The 18,363-nt window shown below is 48.6% G+C and overlaps 1 protein-coding gene across 3 annotated transcripts in view; it reads right to left on the reverse strand.

Moving 5' to 3' along the window:
- Window positions 1-18,363, reverse strand: part of SYNPR (synaptoporin) — a 110,703-nt gene that overhangs the window by 47,927 nt on the left and 44,413 nt on the right. For 2 of the 3 annotated variants that reach the window (XM_075158449.1, XM_075158450.1), the window contains exons 3-4: window positions 8,239-8,311; window positions 7,108-7,206 (exon numbers count right to left, since the gene is read on the reverse strand). The exons of the other annotated variant lie outside the window; for it this stretch is intronic. In XM_075158449.1, the coding sequence (XP_075014550.1) occupies window positions 7,108-7,170 (63 nt within the window). In that variant the 5' untranslated portion in view covers window positions 7,171-7,206; window positions 8,239-8,311. The remainder of the gene's footprint in view (window positions 1-7,107; window positions 7,207-8,238; window positions 8,312-18,363) is intronic. 3 annotated transcript variants of the gene reach the window in all.

Below are 18,363 nucleotides of genomic sequence, written 5' to 3' on the forward strand. Positions count from 1 at the left end.
TGCCTGAGCTCTCCAGCTGAGACATCTCATTGCTCGTGGCCTTTTTCGTTGCATTCAGCTCTCCAGCTGGCACTGAAACTCGCTGTATCTCATGGTGACCAGCTTCTTGCTGCAAGGTATGACAGTAAGTGAAATGCAAACACCTCTCATTTTCATTTTCCAGTGAGATAATTTTATTTTCCCTTCCCACAGCGACAGAAGTGCTGTTACTTAAACTCACTAAAGTCTCCTGAAAACCTTGAAAAACATCCACGAAAATAGTTTTGCAGAGGTGCCCCTGGGAGCTGCTGTGTTTCAGCCCTCCAGAACGTGTGCTCACTTGGGCATCTGCGTGGGGTGCAGGATGCGGTTTTAGCCAGAGCACGATGTGTTGCAGCAGGTGATGACCCACCTTGTTGCACAGCTCCCTCAAACAACGCTGCAACACAGACTCCATGGCATAAGGAGATCAAAGCCTGCTTTTTTTCTGAACTAGTGACAAGCCATGAATTCTCTGGATCAGGTCTAATATTGCTGAAAGCGGATGTGTCGGAGTTTGCTGACAAGGCAAAACACTTGTCGGGCTGCGGCGGACCCTGCAGCACTGCAGGCTGGTGCTTTCCTCAGCTTTATTAGATTCCTTTCCAAAAATTCATCTGAAATACTGGACGGGGCACCCAGCATCGCCAAGCATAAACCAGCTGCTGCCAGTGCCAGCCTTGTTATACCATGTCTCTCTCCATGCTGTATCACAGCTTTCCACTTTTGATTTTTAAGTTGGTAGTTTCGAAACAGACCAAAAAGCTTCACGGGATTTAAGCCCCAAACTCCTTTAGATACTACTGAAAAGCTGTAGACATCCAGCAGATTTCTGCTAGCTTTGCCACATTGCTCGAGGGCCTGAAGAGATTTAATCCCCTGCCCATTCACAGCCAATGTAGCTAAAAGGGATGCAGCGACACCAGTAATGGCAAGGTCTGCAGCCTGGGGAGAGAATTCTCCTCCCGGGTACGGCAGTAGTCACAGGAGGCATCTGCACGAGAACAGCATGAGACAGGGCTGCTCTTCTCCTGGCTCCCCACCGCCCTTTGCCATCTCTTCCCACAGCCCCCAGCCCACCGCAGGGTACCTAAAGCCCACGTAGCGGGAGCTCAAAAGCACTGGCTGCACTTAGACCCTCTCATTGCTGTGTGGCTTTACTCTTAGCATATTTGCTCATATTACCCTGGGAGCCCTGCTCACGCTTGCATGTATGCATCCAGTTTTATAGATGCCTATAAAATCACACACTGCACGGTGGAGACAAAGTTTTATTGGTCCTGCCCTGGAGGACCTGAGCTGGAGTTGTTTCAGCATGATGGTCCTCAGCTCTGCCCGAGGCTGCATCGTGCTCGCCCTGGCCAGGCTAAGGAAGGACCACGCCGCTACATCTGTGCCCATTCCACATTTAATAACATCAGAGCCTCCATCCCCTGTGCTGTAGAGAAAATATCAATCAAGGCAGCAGTGGCTGCATGAGCAGGCTGGAGCCTGGCAGAGGGGCTGCAGCCCCGGCCGGGGAGCAGGGAATGGCCCTGGAGCTGCTGCTGCAAATAACCCGCCAGCCCAGGAAATATTGAGATGGGCTGCCTGTTTGCCAACAGAGATTTTCACATTTCCCTCTCAATCTTTATTTAAATTTGGGAAGACAGAAAATTAACAAAGTCTGAGATATGTAACTGGAAACCATTTGTTTTTCTTGTGGAAGTGGAACCTTTCCTAATGAACCTCCCCTCCCCCTGTGCCGTTCGGCTCTGGATGCAAATATTGCTGCGAGTTTATCAATCTGCGGCTTGTTTCACGCAGTTTGCAATGCTAATGAGTAAACCAATTTTGACATATTATGTAAGCCAGTTTCTGAAACAGAGATTCTTGGCAGGCCAAATGTAAACACAGACACCCTCTTGCATCCTATTTAAATGAGCATGTTGCTGAAAGCACTAAGGGCTTGATTCTGTCGACTTATTCCTGATTTACTCCAGTGCAAAAAAAAAAAAAAAAAAAAAAAAGAAAAGAAAAACAACTAAAAAACACCCTTCAATTCAATTACTAGTGCAGCAGCAATTTGCAAAATGGATCTAATTTTGTAACAAGTAAATGTGCGGGAATAAGCTAATGCAGGGTGGCGACCTGGGCATCAGCACAGCACACGGTCAGGAACACACATGTCATTCCAGATGGAGCTAATGGGGGAGATGACAGCTCTCCTCTCCCTCATCCTCCCAAGCCAAATTTAGATCCAGGTAGTGCCCCATGGGTTGGACCAGCCCCAGAGAGCGACTCCTTTCAGCCTCCCTGCTCTTCCACCGTGGCTTTGCAGGAGCAGAACGTTAGCTACCTGGGCAGCAGGCAAAGCCCAACAGCAGCAGCGGGCGTTTTGAGCCACAAGCTGTCCCTGCTGTGGTTACGCTGGGGGTGGTGGGAACCCGGGGCACAAGGGAATATTTGTCTCAGCAGGCACTGCGGGTCTGCACCACACCAGTGCATGGCCGGGCATTGAGACCCTGTGAACCGCTCGCTACCTCGTCCACCTGACCCAAAACTGGCAACCGGCCCCACCACCGAGACAGTTGGACGCCCTGATTAATGGATTATATCCAGTTTTTACAGACTATGATCTGAGCACCAGAATGACGTGCTGAAAGGTGCATGTGTTGGATGGCAGACTGCAATGACCAGCAGCGCACCTTCCAATGACACAGGGATGAGCTGAAGGTCACCAGCTCGGAGTTAGAGGTAGGTGAAAGGAGAAAGGATGCATTTTACAGGTCCCTTAAAAAGAAAAAAAAAGGATCTACCAGAGAGATGAACAGTATTTATTAAAGTGAGGAAGGTCTGGAATCAAATCTTTCATTTGCACTTTTCCCAGTACCATCTGGAGCATTTGCATCTGCCAAAAGCACAGCGTATTTCTGTCGACAAGCAGAAGCAAACGGCGTAGCGGCATACCTGGAGGTGGCCTTTGTCCCGCTAACGGCTCTGGGCATCTCCAAAGTGTTTTAAAACTAACACACGAGTGCGAAGTTGAACTGTGGTGTTCCTGCCATGGCAGAGGAAAAGAAATAAAATAAGAGACGTGCTCTGCTGTGAGGTCGGGTGTGCTGCTGCAGAGCGTATTTATTGCATGTGTCAGAGATCCCACTAGGCACCAGAGCTGCAAAACACAACCTCACGCTCAACCCCCTTCACAACATCAGCACCAGGATATCATTTGTCATATCTGGCTCTTTTACATTATAAAGTAAAGGAGAGCAAGAGGAAGAATACTTTTAGCCTCCAAGCAAATGTCCCATATCCTGAGCTTTCAATAATGAGAGCAAACCCGAGAGCTCTCTCCTTTGTGCTGCGTAGCGCTTTCAAGCTATGATCATAAGCAGCCAAAACGCCACACACTTCCTGGCTCATCAAGTTTTACCCTGCAAGTTTGGAAATACACAGTTGCTAAAGTAATTCAAGTTTTTATGGCATAAGAGAAAACTTACTGCTGTCTAGACGCAAAAAAAAGAAAAAGGACAGTGCTTGAAAGGAGGGCACCTGACAAGTAAGCATCACTTGGGATGTAAACGACAGGGAGATGAGATGCCTGCACGTCGGTGCACACGGCAGCACTGCGGGGCTGCAGAGGAGCAGCAAAGATTGGGAAGAGAAGACGCCCCGCAGACCTGAGGGACCATGCAGGTTCTTGCCTGAACTAGTACAAGTCCAACTCTTTTCCAGCTGACACACCCCCCCCCCACTCACACTAACGTCCCAGCACGGAGCCCAAGGTGGGAGCGAAGCCCAAAACCAGATCACCGCATCGACTCCCATCCCACAAGGGAGGCGAGGGCAGCGAGCGACTGGGGTGCAGCCTGATGCACCGCAGCACCTCCCTCCCTCCCTCCCGTTTATCTACGCATGGCACATTACAGTAACAGGCAGGCAAAATAATGCTTCATTTCTAACATCTCATTTTTACTGTAATTTTAAATTATTCCAAATAACTCCTGTGGCATAGATGCTTAGAATTCCAGCTGCTATTCAGCGTGAGTCAATTTGGAAAGCCCTCACTGTCCATCCAAGCATCCCTCGGATTTCTGATGCTCAGAAGAGTGTTACTGCCACCCCCTTTTTCTCAGTGCTCTCTGCATTTTCAACATTAAGTCCTGTTCCAGTGTGTCTTAAATACCAGACCCTAAAAACATATGAAATAATAATCTGAAGGCCAAACGGACATGGACTGGATGATGAAAACAGCATGGAATAAAAGAGAATCAGATGACTTTCTATTGTCATTTTTATAGCTATTTAACAGGAAGAATGAAAAAATCTAATTACTGTCAACTGTAAGTTTTCAGCTACCCAGCCAGCAGAGCAGTGTTATTAAACTACCGTATAATTGCCTCTTTTACTCCGCTTCCCACAGAAGTTGTGTTATTTCACTCATAGTTAAACTCATAATATTGGCTTCATAACTAATCCTGTCAATCGAAATCCCTGGGGGCTGGTGCAAGGATAAAAATAGCAAGGAGTTGTTTCTTCCCTCAGCTTTCTTTCAAAGCCCGTTTCTGCAAGTACTGGGGCTGCGGCTCAGCGGTGCCACGGGCTGTTGCACCCACCACTGACACGTGAACGCTGCTCCTCCGGCTCAAGCAAAGCCCAGGAGAGGGACGGGTCCTTCAGCAGGCAACTCATCACCCTGCACTGTGTGTCCATCCTGGACAAGATAAATCCTGTCCGTCTCTCCCTCCTGACACGAGCAGCTCAGGTAAGATATTTGATGTTGCATAGCTGAGCCCCACCTCTAAGCCCAGCTGCGACTGCCTACCCTGGGACTTCGTGCCAGCGCTGAAGTTCAGCTGACGCTTGCAAAGTCTGTGGATGCATGAAAAGCACTTCGGGCTTCTTCCTTCCCCGAACACCGACTGCTAGGATGGTATCTCACACACAAAACCACACCGAGACACCCAACTACGTGTTCAAGCACCAAAGATATCCACCGAGGTAACTGTTGGACTTCATGATCTTAAGGCTTTTTCCAGCCTAAATGATTCTATGAGATGAACACAATTTGTCTGAGCGCTTACTCAGGAGACTACATAAAGCACCGGATTTTTACCCATCCAAGTTTTGTAAGCTCTGTCTGAACCCCTACTTGCACCCTGTGCGTTGGACTGATGCTCCTTACTAACTCTCGGCATGGTCCTTCCCTGGAGACAGCAGTGGATTTGCTGCAGAAGACCCAGGCAGGGTCTCTTGCCAGGGCTTCAGATGGCAGCACGTCCTCCCTGCCTGGCAGGATTGCTCCTCTTGCCCAGGACAGTGCGCACAGTGGTGACAGGCCAAACCCACCGTTCAGCTCGGGTTTGGGACGAGGTGATAGGGCCGGAAAGGGTGAGGGAAGATGGATTTGGCCTCGCACCCAGACCTACCATCCCTGTCTCTGTCTCTCTGGAGACAACAACCCTGTACCGGGGTTGCTCTCTGGTGGGCACGCACAGAAACTGCCGAGAGCCGGCGAGGAACGGATGGGAAACGACACGTTTCCCAAAGCGGTGTCCCAGAGCGAGAGCCCGGGGTGCCCGTGCCGGGAGGGAGCCCGCGCCAGGGCTCTGCCTGCACCCGAACCAGCTCCGGAGTCACTGCACTTGCCTCTACCCTGCTCAGCCACTGCTGACGGACTGGACTGACGGGCGCAGCCTGACAGCACAAAGCGCACCAGCACCCTCGCTGCACCACTGGGTCCATGGGGGAATCGCAGGAGACAGCTTCAGCTGAGGTGTTTTTCCTCCTGGAAGAGCCACCACCCTGCCTACTACAGCCACAGGCGAGTGACGCTGCACCGAGCTGCGGTACTGCAACCTTTGCTCACCGTCTGCAGTGTCCATCAACCCCGGAGTGAGAAAAGCAAAGCAGCAGTTTAAAAATCTGTGCAAAAAAAAATTGCTTACCCTCTCCCCCACGCCACAGCAAGGAGGAACCAGCCCCAGCACAGAAACCATTGCTTCCCACACAAGCCTGAGATACCCTTGCCAGCACTCAAGAGGGATCCCAGGGTTAAAACCCCCCCCGTGAGCACTGTGAGAGCATGAGCGTGCTCAGCACAACCCCCCGCAGGAACACAGCTCTTCCCTGAGCTGCCTCGCTCCTTCCTCCCTCCATCACTGTATTCGCTTTACTGTTTGAGTCGAGAGGGTAGAAAATCTTTTGTGCCATTGCCCGGGCTGCCAAGCGGCACCACGGTGCTTTCAGGAGAGCTCACAGCGAGTCCAGCCTGGAGAGCCCCGGTGTCCCCAGGGGCTGAGAGCCAACTGCCTCCCAGGAGGTGGCCCTCACAGCTTGCAGACAGCAAGACTACAAGAGGACACCCCTGGAGCCAGCAGGACCTGCGGGACTGCCTTGACCGACACTCAGCAGTCCCTCAGGTTCAAAGTAAGCGCGGCCTGATGTAGCGCTCGTTTTCTCACCTATGGTGTTTGTGCAAATGAACCTGCAGGCTGATGGATCCCCTCACCCAGAAAGCTGCAGAGACCCAGAAAAACTGTGTTACAGACCAAAGTTACCCCCGACAATGGCTCCATCACTGAACTGCCAGCCCCTGGCCAGCGAGCAGAGCCCACAGCCTCCACATCTGTGCCAGACATAGAAAGGATGAAGGAAGGAAGCACCGAGGGCTGAAGCAAACCCATTAGCGTGACCAAGAACTATCCCTGTGTCCAAGTACAGGATGAGAGGAGAAGAGTAAAGGACAAACAAGGAAAACTGAAGCTGTCAGGCACAGGGGCAGCAAAAACTCCTACGGGAATAAGTGTTGGTGATGGCACAGCATGCAGAGAAGCTCAAAGCACCGGAACAGATAGGGTGGCATGGGCCACCCTGCCTCCGCCGGAGGTGACAGCGAATACCTCCTCTTTGGATGCTCAGCTAGGTCCTCAAGGAGAGCATGGCAAAGCAATCGCTCTTATAAACACAGGCCTTAATATCTAGATGTATGTCCTTGGGGACCGATTCTTCAAAGTCTCAAACACTGCTGGGGGCTCCTGATCTTCCTCCATCTCACCCAGACTCTACTGCTTGTGGTGTGGCCGTTTAGATTTGTCAATTCTTCACCTCCAAAGAAGAGGAACAAGAGTCCCAGCTACTCTGCGCTCCTCCTGACGTGGCACCATGCATTTCAGCAACTTCCCGTCAACCAACCTCAGGAGGAATCTGGAAGAGGAGAGCACAGGCTGCGTAAGCACGGGGTAAATGAAGGCCAGTCCAACTTTCAAATTTGCATATTGGTCTGAGCATGCATGAAAATGTGTGCAGGGTCTCACTGTTCCCCAAGTTAAAGTACTATAGATAAAGTACTATAGGCAAAAATGTATTTCAACTGACTAGTTGGCCAGGAAAGAAGGAAAAAAGTGCATTCCTGCTTCCGTAACATCTAATTAGGAGTGGGATTTTAAATGCAAAAGCAAAGCATTCATCTTGCCACTTACTTTTCATTTAACAAAGTTTAATCAAAGAGACCATCAACTTTCCTAGATGGAAGTAATTAAGGAATGCAAGTGCCGTTGTGCTTGCAGTTGAGAGGGGAGCCTTTTGTTTGACAAATCTTGCGCCCCTAGATGCAACAAACCCACCGAAAGTTTTCAGCCAGCTGTTAACCCAAGGCTTGTTCCCAGATGTGGGGCACTCCACTGCTCCAGCCATCAACTCCCCACTGCTCCAGCTCCCTCAGATCTGCAATCCTTCCCCCACCACGCCACTACATCCATTATGGGAGCAAAACACAGCTGCTTCTGACAAGCGCATACCATGCGACAGACATGCCCACGTGCCTGGGTGCAGGGGAGAGCAGCTGTCTGCACATGCCCATCGCTTGATGCAGGACACCTGCACTCTGGCCCTGTGATGGACGCACTTCTAGTCATACCCAAAGGAGTAGGTGGTCCCATGTAACAAGACCAGAGACCACTGAAGAACCTCCACATGCAGAAAAAAGCTGGAGGAAGGTAAGGGGTTGGCCATTTGGTGAAAGATTACACCTCTCCAATTGATGCCCAGGCAGACAGAGCAGCACAAGACCAAGAAGGTGGCTACGCCACTGTGGTGGGTACCTGTTTAGTTCTGTCTAAGACATGCTGACCACTGAATGTCGTGAGGGTATCTTGTATGGTCCCAATGCCCAGAAAAATCACTCATGCCCCTAACAGCAAGTAATGCAGCCAATGCAAAACCCAGATAATATCTTACCCGAATCATCAGCAGCAAGGGTCTTCCAAACATCAGCTTCAGGAAGGTCAGGTGGTGAGGTACTGTATTTCCCCTGTGAACGAAGGGGAATGGTGCATTTTTTAAATTTCATGCTAGGCAGCCACACAAGTGCTTTAGGTGGACCTTCCCTGTGGATCGCAGGAGACTGTCCTTGTCCAACCATCAGAGGGTTTCTGTACAAATAGCTCATTGTTCTTGGGCTTTTGCATTTTTTTTTTGCATATAAGATTCATGTGTTTGTTATTATTTCTTGAAGCGAGGAACCCCCAGGAGTACTTAGTGGGTTTGCATGGAAGACAACATTCTTGCACACCAGTCATTTCCAGTCAAGTATTCCACAAAAGTCTGGGTGTCCAGTACATGCTTGTTGGGAATTTATGCAAATGTATTCTACAAATAATCTTGACAAATAATGCTAAGAGTGAATTTGAGCTGAGACTGTCTGAGATCGAAGGTGTTAGTTAGGTTATCAGACATAGTGGGTGGCATGTTAATGAGTTCACTTCTTAACTAGTGGGTACAAGTGAGAGGCTTGATCTACAACTGAAAGAAAAAACTGAAAGAAAAATTGAATTTAGAGCAACAACAGCTATTCCTGAATAGATTCGCATGTGGGCACTTGTTTTATCGCAATGCCTACATAAATATGCATGGAACAACTGTTTCAGAGTAGCCCTGTGTATGGACAAGCCTGTAAAATTAGGTTCCTGGTCTAAATATTAAAATTGGCTGTCTGCAAATAATATCAGGTAATAGTCTTTCACAAAATCACTGTTGCTGTGAATTTTACTGGCATTACCTTTGTTTATCTGTGTAATATGGCAGGGAGGAGGAGGGGGGGAAGGAGGAGAAGAAGCATCAGACAAGCCTGAAAGCCAGCAAAATAAAATCAGAGTATTTTCAGGAGGACTGCTTGAGAAAAAGCACCAGAAGATAGAAGAACAGGTGTAGGTCCTATCTCTGCCACAGTCTGTTTATGGCAATTGTTAAATCCATACATTTTTACATGCTTAGTTCACTCACAGCCTAAAGACTAAAGATTAGTGCCCCAGCCCCTGCCTTGCTGGCCAGGGCTGTGGTCCAAGTTCAAGACATTTCCTGGAGAGTCAGGATGTGGAAAAGCAGGATGTATTTCTTGCACCAGACACAAAGCATTTTCTCTTACTTCATCCAACACTCATTTTTCCTGAGCAGTTACATCAAACCACTTACAGTTCTTTGCATCTTACTGTAGCTTTGTTTTACTGTAATTGTCCTTGTTTTTTTTAAAAAAAAAGAAAAAAAAAAGAAAAAAAAGTACCTTCCCTCTTCCTTAAAGCAATTAGAAATGTCATTCACATTACCCTCTGGATGTGAATTGAGCTATTCCCAACAGCCACTCAAAAAATACATAATCACCATAATTACTGGTGGCATCTAATTAACATTCAACTTTCTCTCCACAGCAGCTACAGCTGGACAACCCATTCATTTCCAACCTAAACCTAATGCTCTCCTAATTATTTTCAATCACACCAAGCAGCCCACCTGTGCCATCTTCACCGATGTCTCTGCCTGGCACGGCGGTAAGAGTGCAGAGCGAGCCAAGCGAGCACCTCCGCACGCACCGCGCGCTCAGCCTGCAACAGGCTCGCTGACAAATGCCCCCGGCAAACACGAGGACCTGCTCCCACTAATCACACAGCTGCTGGCTCTATTAGCTTCCTTGATCAGGACTCACAAAAAAAAAAAAAAAAAGAGGAAAAAAAGGCAAAGGAGCTGCCTACATCAAATGCAAAGTGCCCCCTGCTTGGCACCATCGCCAGGGCAAAAGGTTGCAGCCACCCCGAGGTACTCGGTGCTCTGGGTTTGACCTCATGGGAGAGGGCAGAGGATAAACAAGCCCATAAAACACACGTGCCTCTTGTTCCTGAGGATGCTGGGGGCTATTTGCCCCTTCCCATGTCCGTGGTCCACCCTGCCTGGGGCACCGCAGCCGGGCAGGAGGGCTCTGCCTACGCACGCGCTGCCTGCAGCTGGGCCACCGCCCCGCGCTCCCACCAAAGCCACTTCTCTGTCTGCCAGCTGCCAAAATTTACTCCCGTCAGCCAGGAGGCAACGGGGTCAGGGCGGGCACGCTGATGGCCCCAAACCCCGGCATGTCCTGGTGCTGGGCTCCAGGCTGGGGCAAACCCTCTGCCATCGCCTTTGATCTCCTTCCCCGGCCACTCTCTAGTAGCGACAGGATCAAAACTGTTCAACCCAAACGTGATTTTTAAAACAGACAGGGATTAGACAGATAAAGCAGCCTGGTTTTATGAGCTGCCCAGTATCAGGTACTCATTCTGAATAAACTGAAGTACACATAAATCTATGTTTCAGTCTACTCTTAGTTCTTCTTTGTAGCTCCTTCTACCGCCATCCACTAATGAGGCAAATTTTTAATTCTCTTTTATTCTCCAGACACGTGACATCTCTTGGTAGGAAAAGCAATGCCTGCTGCTGCCATCTAGATGAACTCCAACTCTCTGTTTCTTTCCAAAACCTGGCTGAAAACTTATTTTCTCTTTTGCTCATGCCTCTCCATTTTCCTCTCTCTTTGCTAGTATCTCTCTAATATTTCACCCTGTAAATATTATTTCTACCCTGATTGTAGCACTCGTAAGAATGATGCTCTGCAAAAATACCTTGTATTTGCATTTACGTTTCAGCTTTCATCATTACACTGACTAGATATATAAAGGAACTGACAGTTACCAGGGCAAGCTCTGGCTGAACTTCTCCCCAACTCGGGAATTACCAATGTCTCTTTCTTTCCCTTCTCCCCCGCTTCCATTTGTCATCTTTGGTGTGAACTTCTGCAGGCACCAAGAGATCTCTGCTCAGCTCAGCCACCTGGCGTCACAAAACCCACAGTGACGCAGTATTTACCCCCAGTCAAATTTGATTAGGACAGGCTAACAAAGTTCAAAATCTATGGGGAGAAGGAAGGAGCTCAGACAGCATGATCTTGTAGGCTTCATTTGCTTCTGAGATCAGTGAGAAAAATACAGAAGATCAAGAGTTGTCATGGATGGCCTGAGTTTCAAGGAAGGGAAGGAAAAAAAAACCCACACCAGTGCATGCAGATTAGTGGGCTATTTATGCAATAGTCAAGTAGTTGTGGTTCTGATGCCAACGAAAGAACTGCAAGCCCCAGTTAAACTCAGAAATTCAGTATCTATAAACTCTGCATAAATTTCCCCCCCCATCACCACCTGCCAAGTGGTAAAGTGCCTCCAAATTGAATTGTCCAGCCGTCCCCAAACAAATTTCCAGCTCCACAAAAGATAATATTATTTTGGGTGCTGACTTGTGAAACATTTTAGACAAGGCTATAAGCAGATGATCAAACTTTATGAAAATGCCCTAGCTCTTATCAGGGCAAATCAAGCTAAAAAAGATCAGAAAATTGAAGTCGCAGTGTTTCATAAATCAAAGAGCTGCCTATGTGCTCCGCTGGCTGTCCAGGAAGCAAACCAGAATATTTTTCCTTGCTATTTTTCCAGAAAAGAACTTAGCAGAGTTATCACAACAATGCTATTCTCCAGCCAGCAGAACATTGCTAAAGTTGCCTAGGTGAACCACTTGCATTTCATTTACCTTCCCAATACAGCCCAGGTTTGCAGACACCTGGTTTTTGGGCAGCTCTGCAGGCACCGGCAGCTCACCCTGCACCCTGCCCTGCCCAGCATCCCACCCAGCGGCTCCCGACACCGGCTGGGCTCAAGCCTCCTGCTGCACATCGGTTCTCTTGGGAAAGGCACCCAAGAGCATCAGCAGGGAGAGCGCCTTTGCAAACCCCAGAGGTCCACGACCGGCCTGGCAGGGGATGAGGTGTGAAGGTGTCCGGCACAGAGCAGCTGCCTTGCAGCTCCGCCACCACCACAAGCGCTCAGCAGTGCTGGCAATCAGCCTGCCACCTCTCGCCTTCAGCGGGCTTGGCTCCTTCATGCATGCTCCCACGGCCAAAGAGGAGACGTGGCCTCTGACAGAGGCTGTCGCTGTCAAGCCACGTGCAATTTGTTGTTCGAAAGAGCAGGCAAGTGCTTTTTTGAAGGCAGGAGCTGGCGGTGCTAAGAAAATGGGGAAAATACATCAGAGCAAAGAAAAGCATGAAGCATTAAATCCCCACTCTCCCCAGCCCCTGGCTAGCACTGGCAGCTCTGCATTTCAGCCGATTAGACTTGGCTCTGCAGGGCTCCGCTGACACGCTCTGCCACCGCACACCAGACCTCCTCCCGCTGCGCTTGCCCGTTTTAATTGCCAACGAAGCGAGAGAAGCCAGCTCTTCCTTTCCTCTCGCATTAGTCCTGGACGCGGCACGCTCCGTGATGCAATGCCTCACCACGCAACCCTCGCTTCTCCAGCTGCAGCGGCTTGTTTGTGAGCACTGGGGCTAAGGAAGCCCCGTGGAGCTGCCTCCCCAGTCCTCGCCTGTGGATTCCCTGGTGTCTATAAAAAGTTGCACGTACACCACCTCTGCAAGTACTCTCAGCAGGGGCAATGTGGGAATCGTGGGGTTTCATTTATTTATTTTCTTTTACAAAACTTCCCAAAATGCAGTCTCTTTGAAACCACACCACCCTGTCCCATCAAGTTGAAGCTGGCCAGCGGGTTCAAAATATATTTGTACACCTTGTCGGGCTGCAGGGAGCCAGCCACCACACAAGCTGAGTCACAAGTGAATTATTTCAGCTTAAAGACAGGACGTACAGACAATAAACCAAACATCCCCTTCGAACTAATGGCCCTCTCCAAAAGCCAAGCAGGTAGCAACCTATCACTTCAAACCTCAGCTGGCACTCGCCTGCATTCCTAATTGCTTTTTGTCTCCTCTTGAGGCAATTAACTCCATACTCCCCCTCTGACACTATCTCACTCCAAAAAACAGTTCCCGTTTTACTGGCACAGGGCTCTGCGTTTGGATCCTAAGCTTCCATTCTTATTCCCTTTCCTCCACAACGCTCTGCATGTGTTTGTGTCTGGGCATGTGTTTTCTCACCCTGATGAATTCATTATTTATGGGGCTGAAAGAGCAAAGCTGCCGAAATGGTTGTTCATCATTTAGCTCTTCTACATGTCTCTCAAAGGCATAATAAACATTATGGGAAAGCAAATATCAGACTCGACGGGGTTGCTTGAGTGAAAATACGGAAATGAACTTGCAGATGCTGTGCAGAGGGGATGCCAACATGTGCCACGCTTCCCTGCCGGGCATGGGGCTAAAACCCTCCTACCTGGAAGCTGCCAGGTTTCAGCCCTTCCCAGCCTGCCCGGCTCGATGCCCAGAGCAGCCCCAGGCTGATACAGATCACTGTGCTCCAAGGGATGCTCTGGGTGAGGCATGTTCCCAGGATCACCCATGTGTTAGGTTTTAACAGATTTGGCAAACGGCACTAGAGGGCAGAGCTGTTTACCCTCAGCATATCCGAGACAAGGAAAAAAACCCATGACTTTCAAGCAGCTTCTGGATTCTCCACAATCCTGTCCAATATCAAAAGCCTGTCAATATGCAAAAGCCACCCAACATATTTCCGCTTAGAAGCGACAAGCGCAGGCATTAATGAGCCAACTGAGAGCCTGCACTTCCTTGCTTTGACTGTCTTTACAAGATTGGAAGACCTCCAGGTGCGGGACGGCCTCTTGCCAACGCAGCAGCAGCACTGCCAGCCAGAGCCAGCCCCGGCCTCTTGCAATCCAGAGCACACAGGGCAATACGAATAACCTCCGCAGCAGGGAGAGAGCAAAGCCTGTTTTCTTCCCATCATTGATGTTGATAAAAAGGCTTTACTCATCAGGAAGCTTTGATCACAGAGACCTGAAATTATGGGCCACACTGATACTCTGCTGCCCAGGCTTGCTGCTAAGCATCTCAAAAGATGGGGGGGGGAGGAAAAAATAGCTTCCAAACAGACAAAACCTTCCAGGCTTTGTTCAGCTTTGGTTTCGAGCAGATGACCACAGCCCACGGGAACCCCTGTAGCTGGGCAAGCAGGACTGTTTGAGGGCACATCCACCCCACCTACAGCAGGATCTACGTTCCAGAGAACAACTCCACCAGCCACTGGTACAGCTGCCAGCCCTCAGCTCTCTGTGCCTTGCTCAGGAGGGCTGGTAATTCCCAAACCTGACACACTTGTGCTGTTACATGCAAAGGTTTTTGGACAGTATACACTTGCTAGCTTTTTTAATTGCACTTTGCTGCAGTGTTCCTGGTACCGACAGCTCCATCAGACAAGGATGCCAGCCCCGAGAATCCCACTCCAAACCACTCACAAATCATTTTCTTCTTATTTCCCCCGTCCACACAGTGTGCTTTTCTTTATTATTATCAAAATCAGCCATCCTGCAGGGCTGCCTACTGTTGAGTAGGGAAGCAAAGGAGTCTTGCCTTAGAAAGTCACTGTTTGTTCCAGAACCCAAGGAACTCGTTCATAAAGTACCACACTGCGTTGTACCGAGCACCCAGCTCCGCTGCCTACGATGGCACTTTATAAGAAAATCTCTCCTGGGAGGGAAAGGAAAAGGCCTGCAAAATATAACTCAGAGCACAGTGCATTAATGGCTTAGGCAACAGCATAGAATAATGCTGGCTATCTTGATAGCGTGAAAAAAAAAAAAGGCTATTATTAATATTTAAAGAGAAGAAAGGAAAAAATAATTATATTGCTTTCAGGTCTCAGTCACGTTTTGCCCCTTGCCACAGCTACTTTATTCCACATCTCTTCCTCCTGGGCACACCCTGCATCTTCTTCCTTGCAGAGGAAAGGCAACACATTGACTTATTTTTGTGCAGAATTTGCTTTCAACATCATCATAGCAAAGAGTGTTGGAAGGAGCCTCAGAACAGAGGCCAGGCAGCCCATCGCCTGAGGCAGGGTCAGCTCTATCTTTTCTGGCAGATGTTTGTCTAACTTTTGACCCCCAGTGACCGCAACTCCACAACTTCCCAGGGCAAATCAATCCCAATGCTTCTCCATTCTCATCTTCAAATTATCACTTCTTCTCATCCCAACCATCACAGACATAGAGAACTGCCCATTCCCTTCCTTTCTGCAGCAGCCCAGGAGAACTCAAACAATACGATCTCACCTCCTTGCAGTTCTCTCTTCTTGACAGTAAACAGCCTTAGTCCCACAACTTTTCTCCCCACAGCCTCTATTCTCAGCTCATTTTTGCTGTACCTTTCTGGACTCTGTTTCCTCAATCGTCTGTTTATTTGAGGATGAAGCTCAAAGTGGGATGCTTTCCCAAGGTCTAACCAGCCCAGAGCAAAGCAGGAAGGATTGCCTCACCTCCCCATTAGGCAGCCCTCCCAGTCTGCCATAGCCCCATACCTATTCGGCTGTTTTGCAATAGCATATTTGTTACTTCGAGTCTATGAAGCATCGTGTCATAACCAGACCCTTTCCTCAAAACTCCCCTCCCTGCAGAGTCCCACCCCAGGCCGTACTTACGAAGCTGTTCCTGCACCTCCCCAAAGGATGCTTACGCAAAACCAGATGGCTCCAGATATTTTCTCAGCATCAAAGTCATCCCTTAAATTACCTTAAGGAGCAGCCTATCTCTTTCCATTGGCTACATAAAAAGCCCAGTCAGACTGCACAGCACAATTTAATTATCCTAAAATCTCTTGATCCCCTTACTCACTGGTCACTTTGGCTTGCCTTGTGCACGTTTTCAGTCCTACCCCATATTTCTCTACAGAGGAGTTGTGCTGCAGAAAAAGACAACAGCAAGGACCAGGCAGGTCTGACTTACACGAGCACATCGCCTGTTCAGCTCGCATCTGCACCAGCCATTTGGTCAAATTTGCTGCTTGCTCTCTCTTCCTCCCTTAAAAGCAATGGCTGAATGAGACTCTGCAGATGTGATTAATGACGGTCTCTTAAACTTCCAGTCCAGTTGACCTGAGCTCACCTGCACTGACTTAGGCATTGAGCATTTGGTGATTTAACTTCATGCTCACAAATCCCAAACTCACTGCAGGTGTGGCCGGGCTCCTCCTCAGCTCATCAATCACCGCTCCCTCCCTCCCTCGACACCCGGCTTGGCTGCGCTGAGAGGCTGTTGCACAGCACAGGCAACTTTGGGTTTGTGCAAAACTTGAGCAACGTTTAGATTTGCAGATAAACTTCCTTCACTCCTTTCTGTGTACTGAACAATTTGGCATGCAGTTATCTTCTTTAAACAGAGTTGGGCAGAGCACTAAGATGGATACTGTCCCTGTTCCCCAAATAATTACTAACAAATTACTCCTGGAAAGCAGCAGTAGTATACTAATATTAGATATGTTTCATTCACCAGCTGCACGGTCATCCCTCTAACTGCGACTGTGGTAATCAAGTACAGTGGTGTTGGAGCACTGTGCTGGGCTCATTTAACTTACGCTTTTTCTCCAGGTCTGCTGCAAAGTATCATGACCCGTCTGAAGAAAACCCTTCATTTTTTCATAGAAGCTGACTCTGAATTACAAATCACTCAGGGAAAAAAAAACCTTATTAAAATCAACAGTGATAAACTGTATATGCATATGAGTAATAAATTGAAAAACAATATAAAAGGACTAGCTCCCTACCAAGGAGAACACAAAATACTAGCACCCCTACATAAAATGAAATTAAGCTAGACAAGGTTTAAGCAGCATTACAAAGATAACATCCCTCTGATGTTAATGACCAATACTGAGCCTAGTTCAACCCACCCTCCAGGTTTTAGCATATAGCAATTCTTGACCAAGAATTGACCAAGCCCAAATATACCTGCCAAACCTGCTTATATGCATTTGCAGCAACTCATATGGTGGTTGTGCAACCAAATATCTGATTTGCACATGCAAATTCTCATGAAAATCATAAGCACATGATTAGCTTAGATAATTTTTCAGTGCGTGCTCAGAAGCTGTTCGACAATTTAATCATTTTAAGTGTAAAGCACCCTTTTTATTACTGCAAAACTGTGGCCTGTCATGAGGTTCTAAATGAAACACATACAAATTGCTGTCTGAGGGGTATGAACCATCAAAGCGAAAGAACACCAAGGCCTGGATGGATTTAAAATCAGAGCAGAGCTGATACGAATCAATAGTAGTAAACAAGAGTCTTCAAACAATTTAATGCATGAATCTCTATGTGTGTGCATTTGGCTACATGTATTATCATATTGCACATGATGTGCATAATACACGTTTATGTAATATTTAGGCATAGCTGGCCATCCAGGAGGAGCTCGTGGAGGGAGCGGGCAGGTGCCATTTCACACAGGGGTTTCTGAGCAGACTGCGCCTATCCTTGCCCACGCGATGCTTCCCATGCCCGCGTAGGCTGCCTCTCCCGGCGCCTGCGGACACAGCCAGCACTGCATCCCACGGCGGGGAGGAAAGGGACCCAGCTCGGTGGCTCCAACACAGAGGACCTGGGCCCGTAGGCTGGGAATGTGCCCCTTCTAAGCAGCCTCACGAGGCAGACGGTACCGCGAGGCAGACGGAGCGGATGGGTGGGCGGCAGATGGGTGCGAGCCGCCATGCAGCGGGGATGGGGTGGGAGAGGCGGTGGCCAACCTCCGAGCGATGGCCTGGGGCAGTGGGAGCTGCGGCGCGCGCTCCCCGGCGGGTCGGCAGCCGTCGGGTTGCTCTCCCCGTGCCCCTGGGTCGCTGCCTCTATCGTCCCTCTGCCTCGCACCCGCAGCTCACTTCTTCTGTCTCATACGGCTGCCAAGTCTTTTTGATGAGCTATCTCATCAGTTAGGGAAAAAGAAAAAAGGATTAAAGAATATCGGATCTGACATTTAAAAACTGAGAATCACCTTGTAGCTGCAAATCCACATAATTAACAAACCCATTTACTCCTCTTCTATCGTGAAAGTATTTTTAAATTCAGACATACCAGCTTTAATAAAAACATGTTCCATAGGACAGGAAAAAAAGTCGCTTTATTTGTAATATAACTATTTGATTCTCTTCTCAAATATTTGCATAGTTTTGTTTCATTTCGTAGAAACCCAAAATGGAGACTGAGATCAAAGAGACTGATTTCACTAGAGACAATAGGTTTTATAGAGCTCTGCAAAGTTCTACCACCACCT

This window comes from Calonectris borealis, chromosome 10 (genome assembly GCF_964195595.1).
Source record: "Calonectris borealis chromosome 10, bCalBor7.hap1.2, whole genome shotgun sequence".
Lineage (NCBI taxonomy): Eukaryota > Metazoa > Chordata > Aves > Procellariiformes > Procellariidae > Calonectris > Calonectris borealis.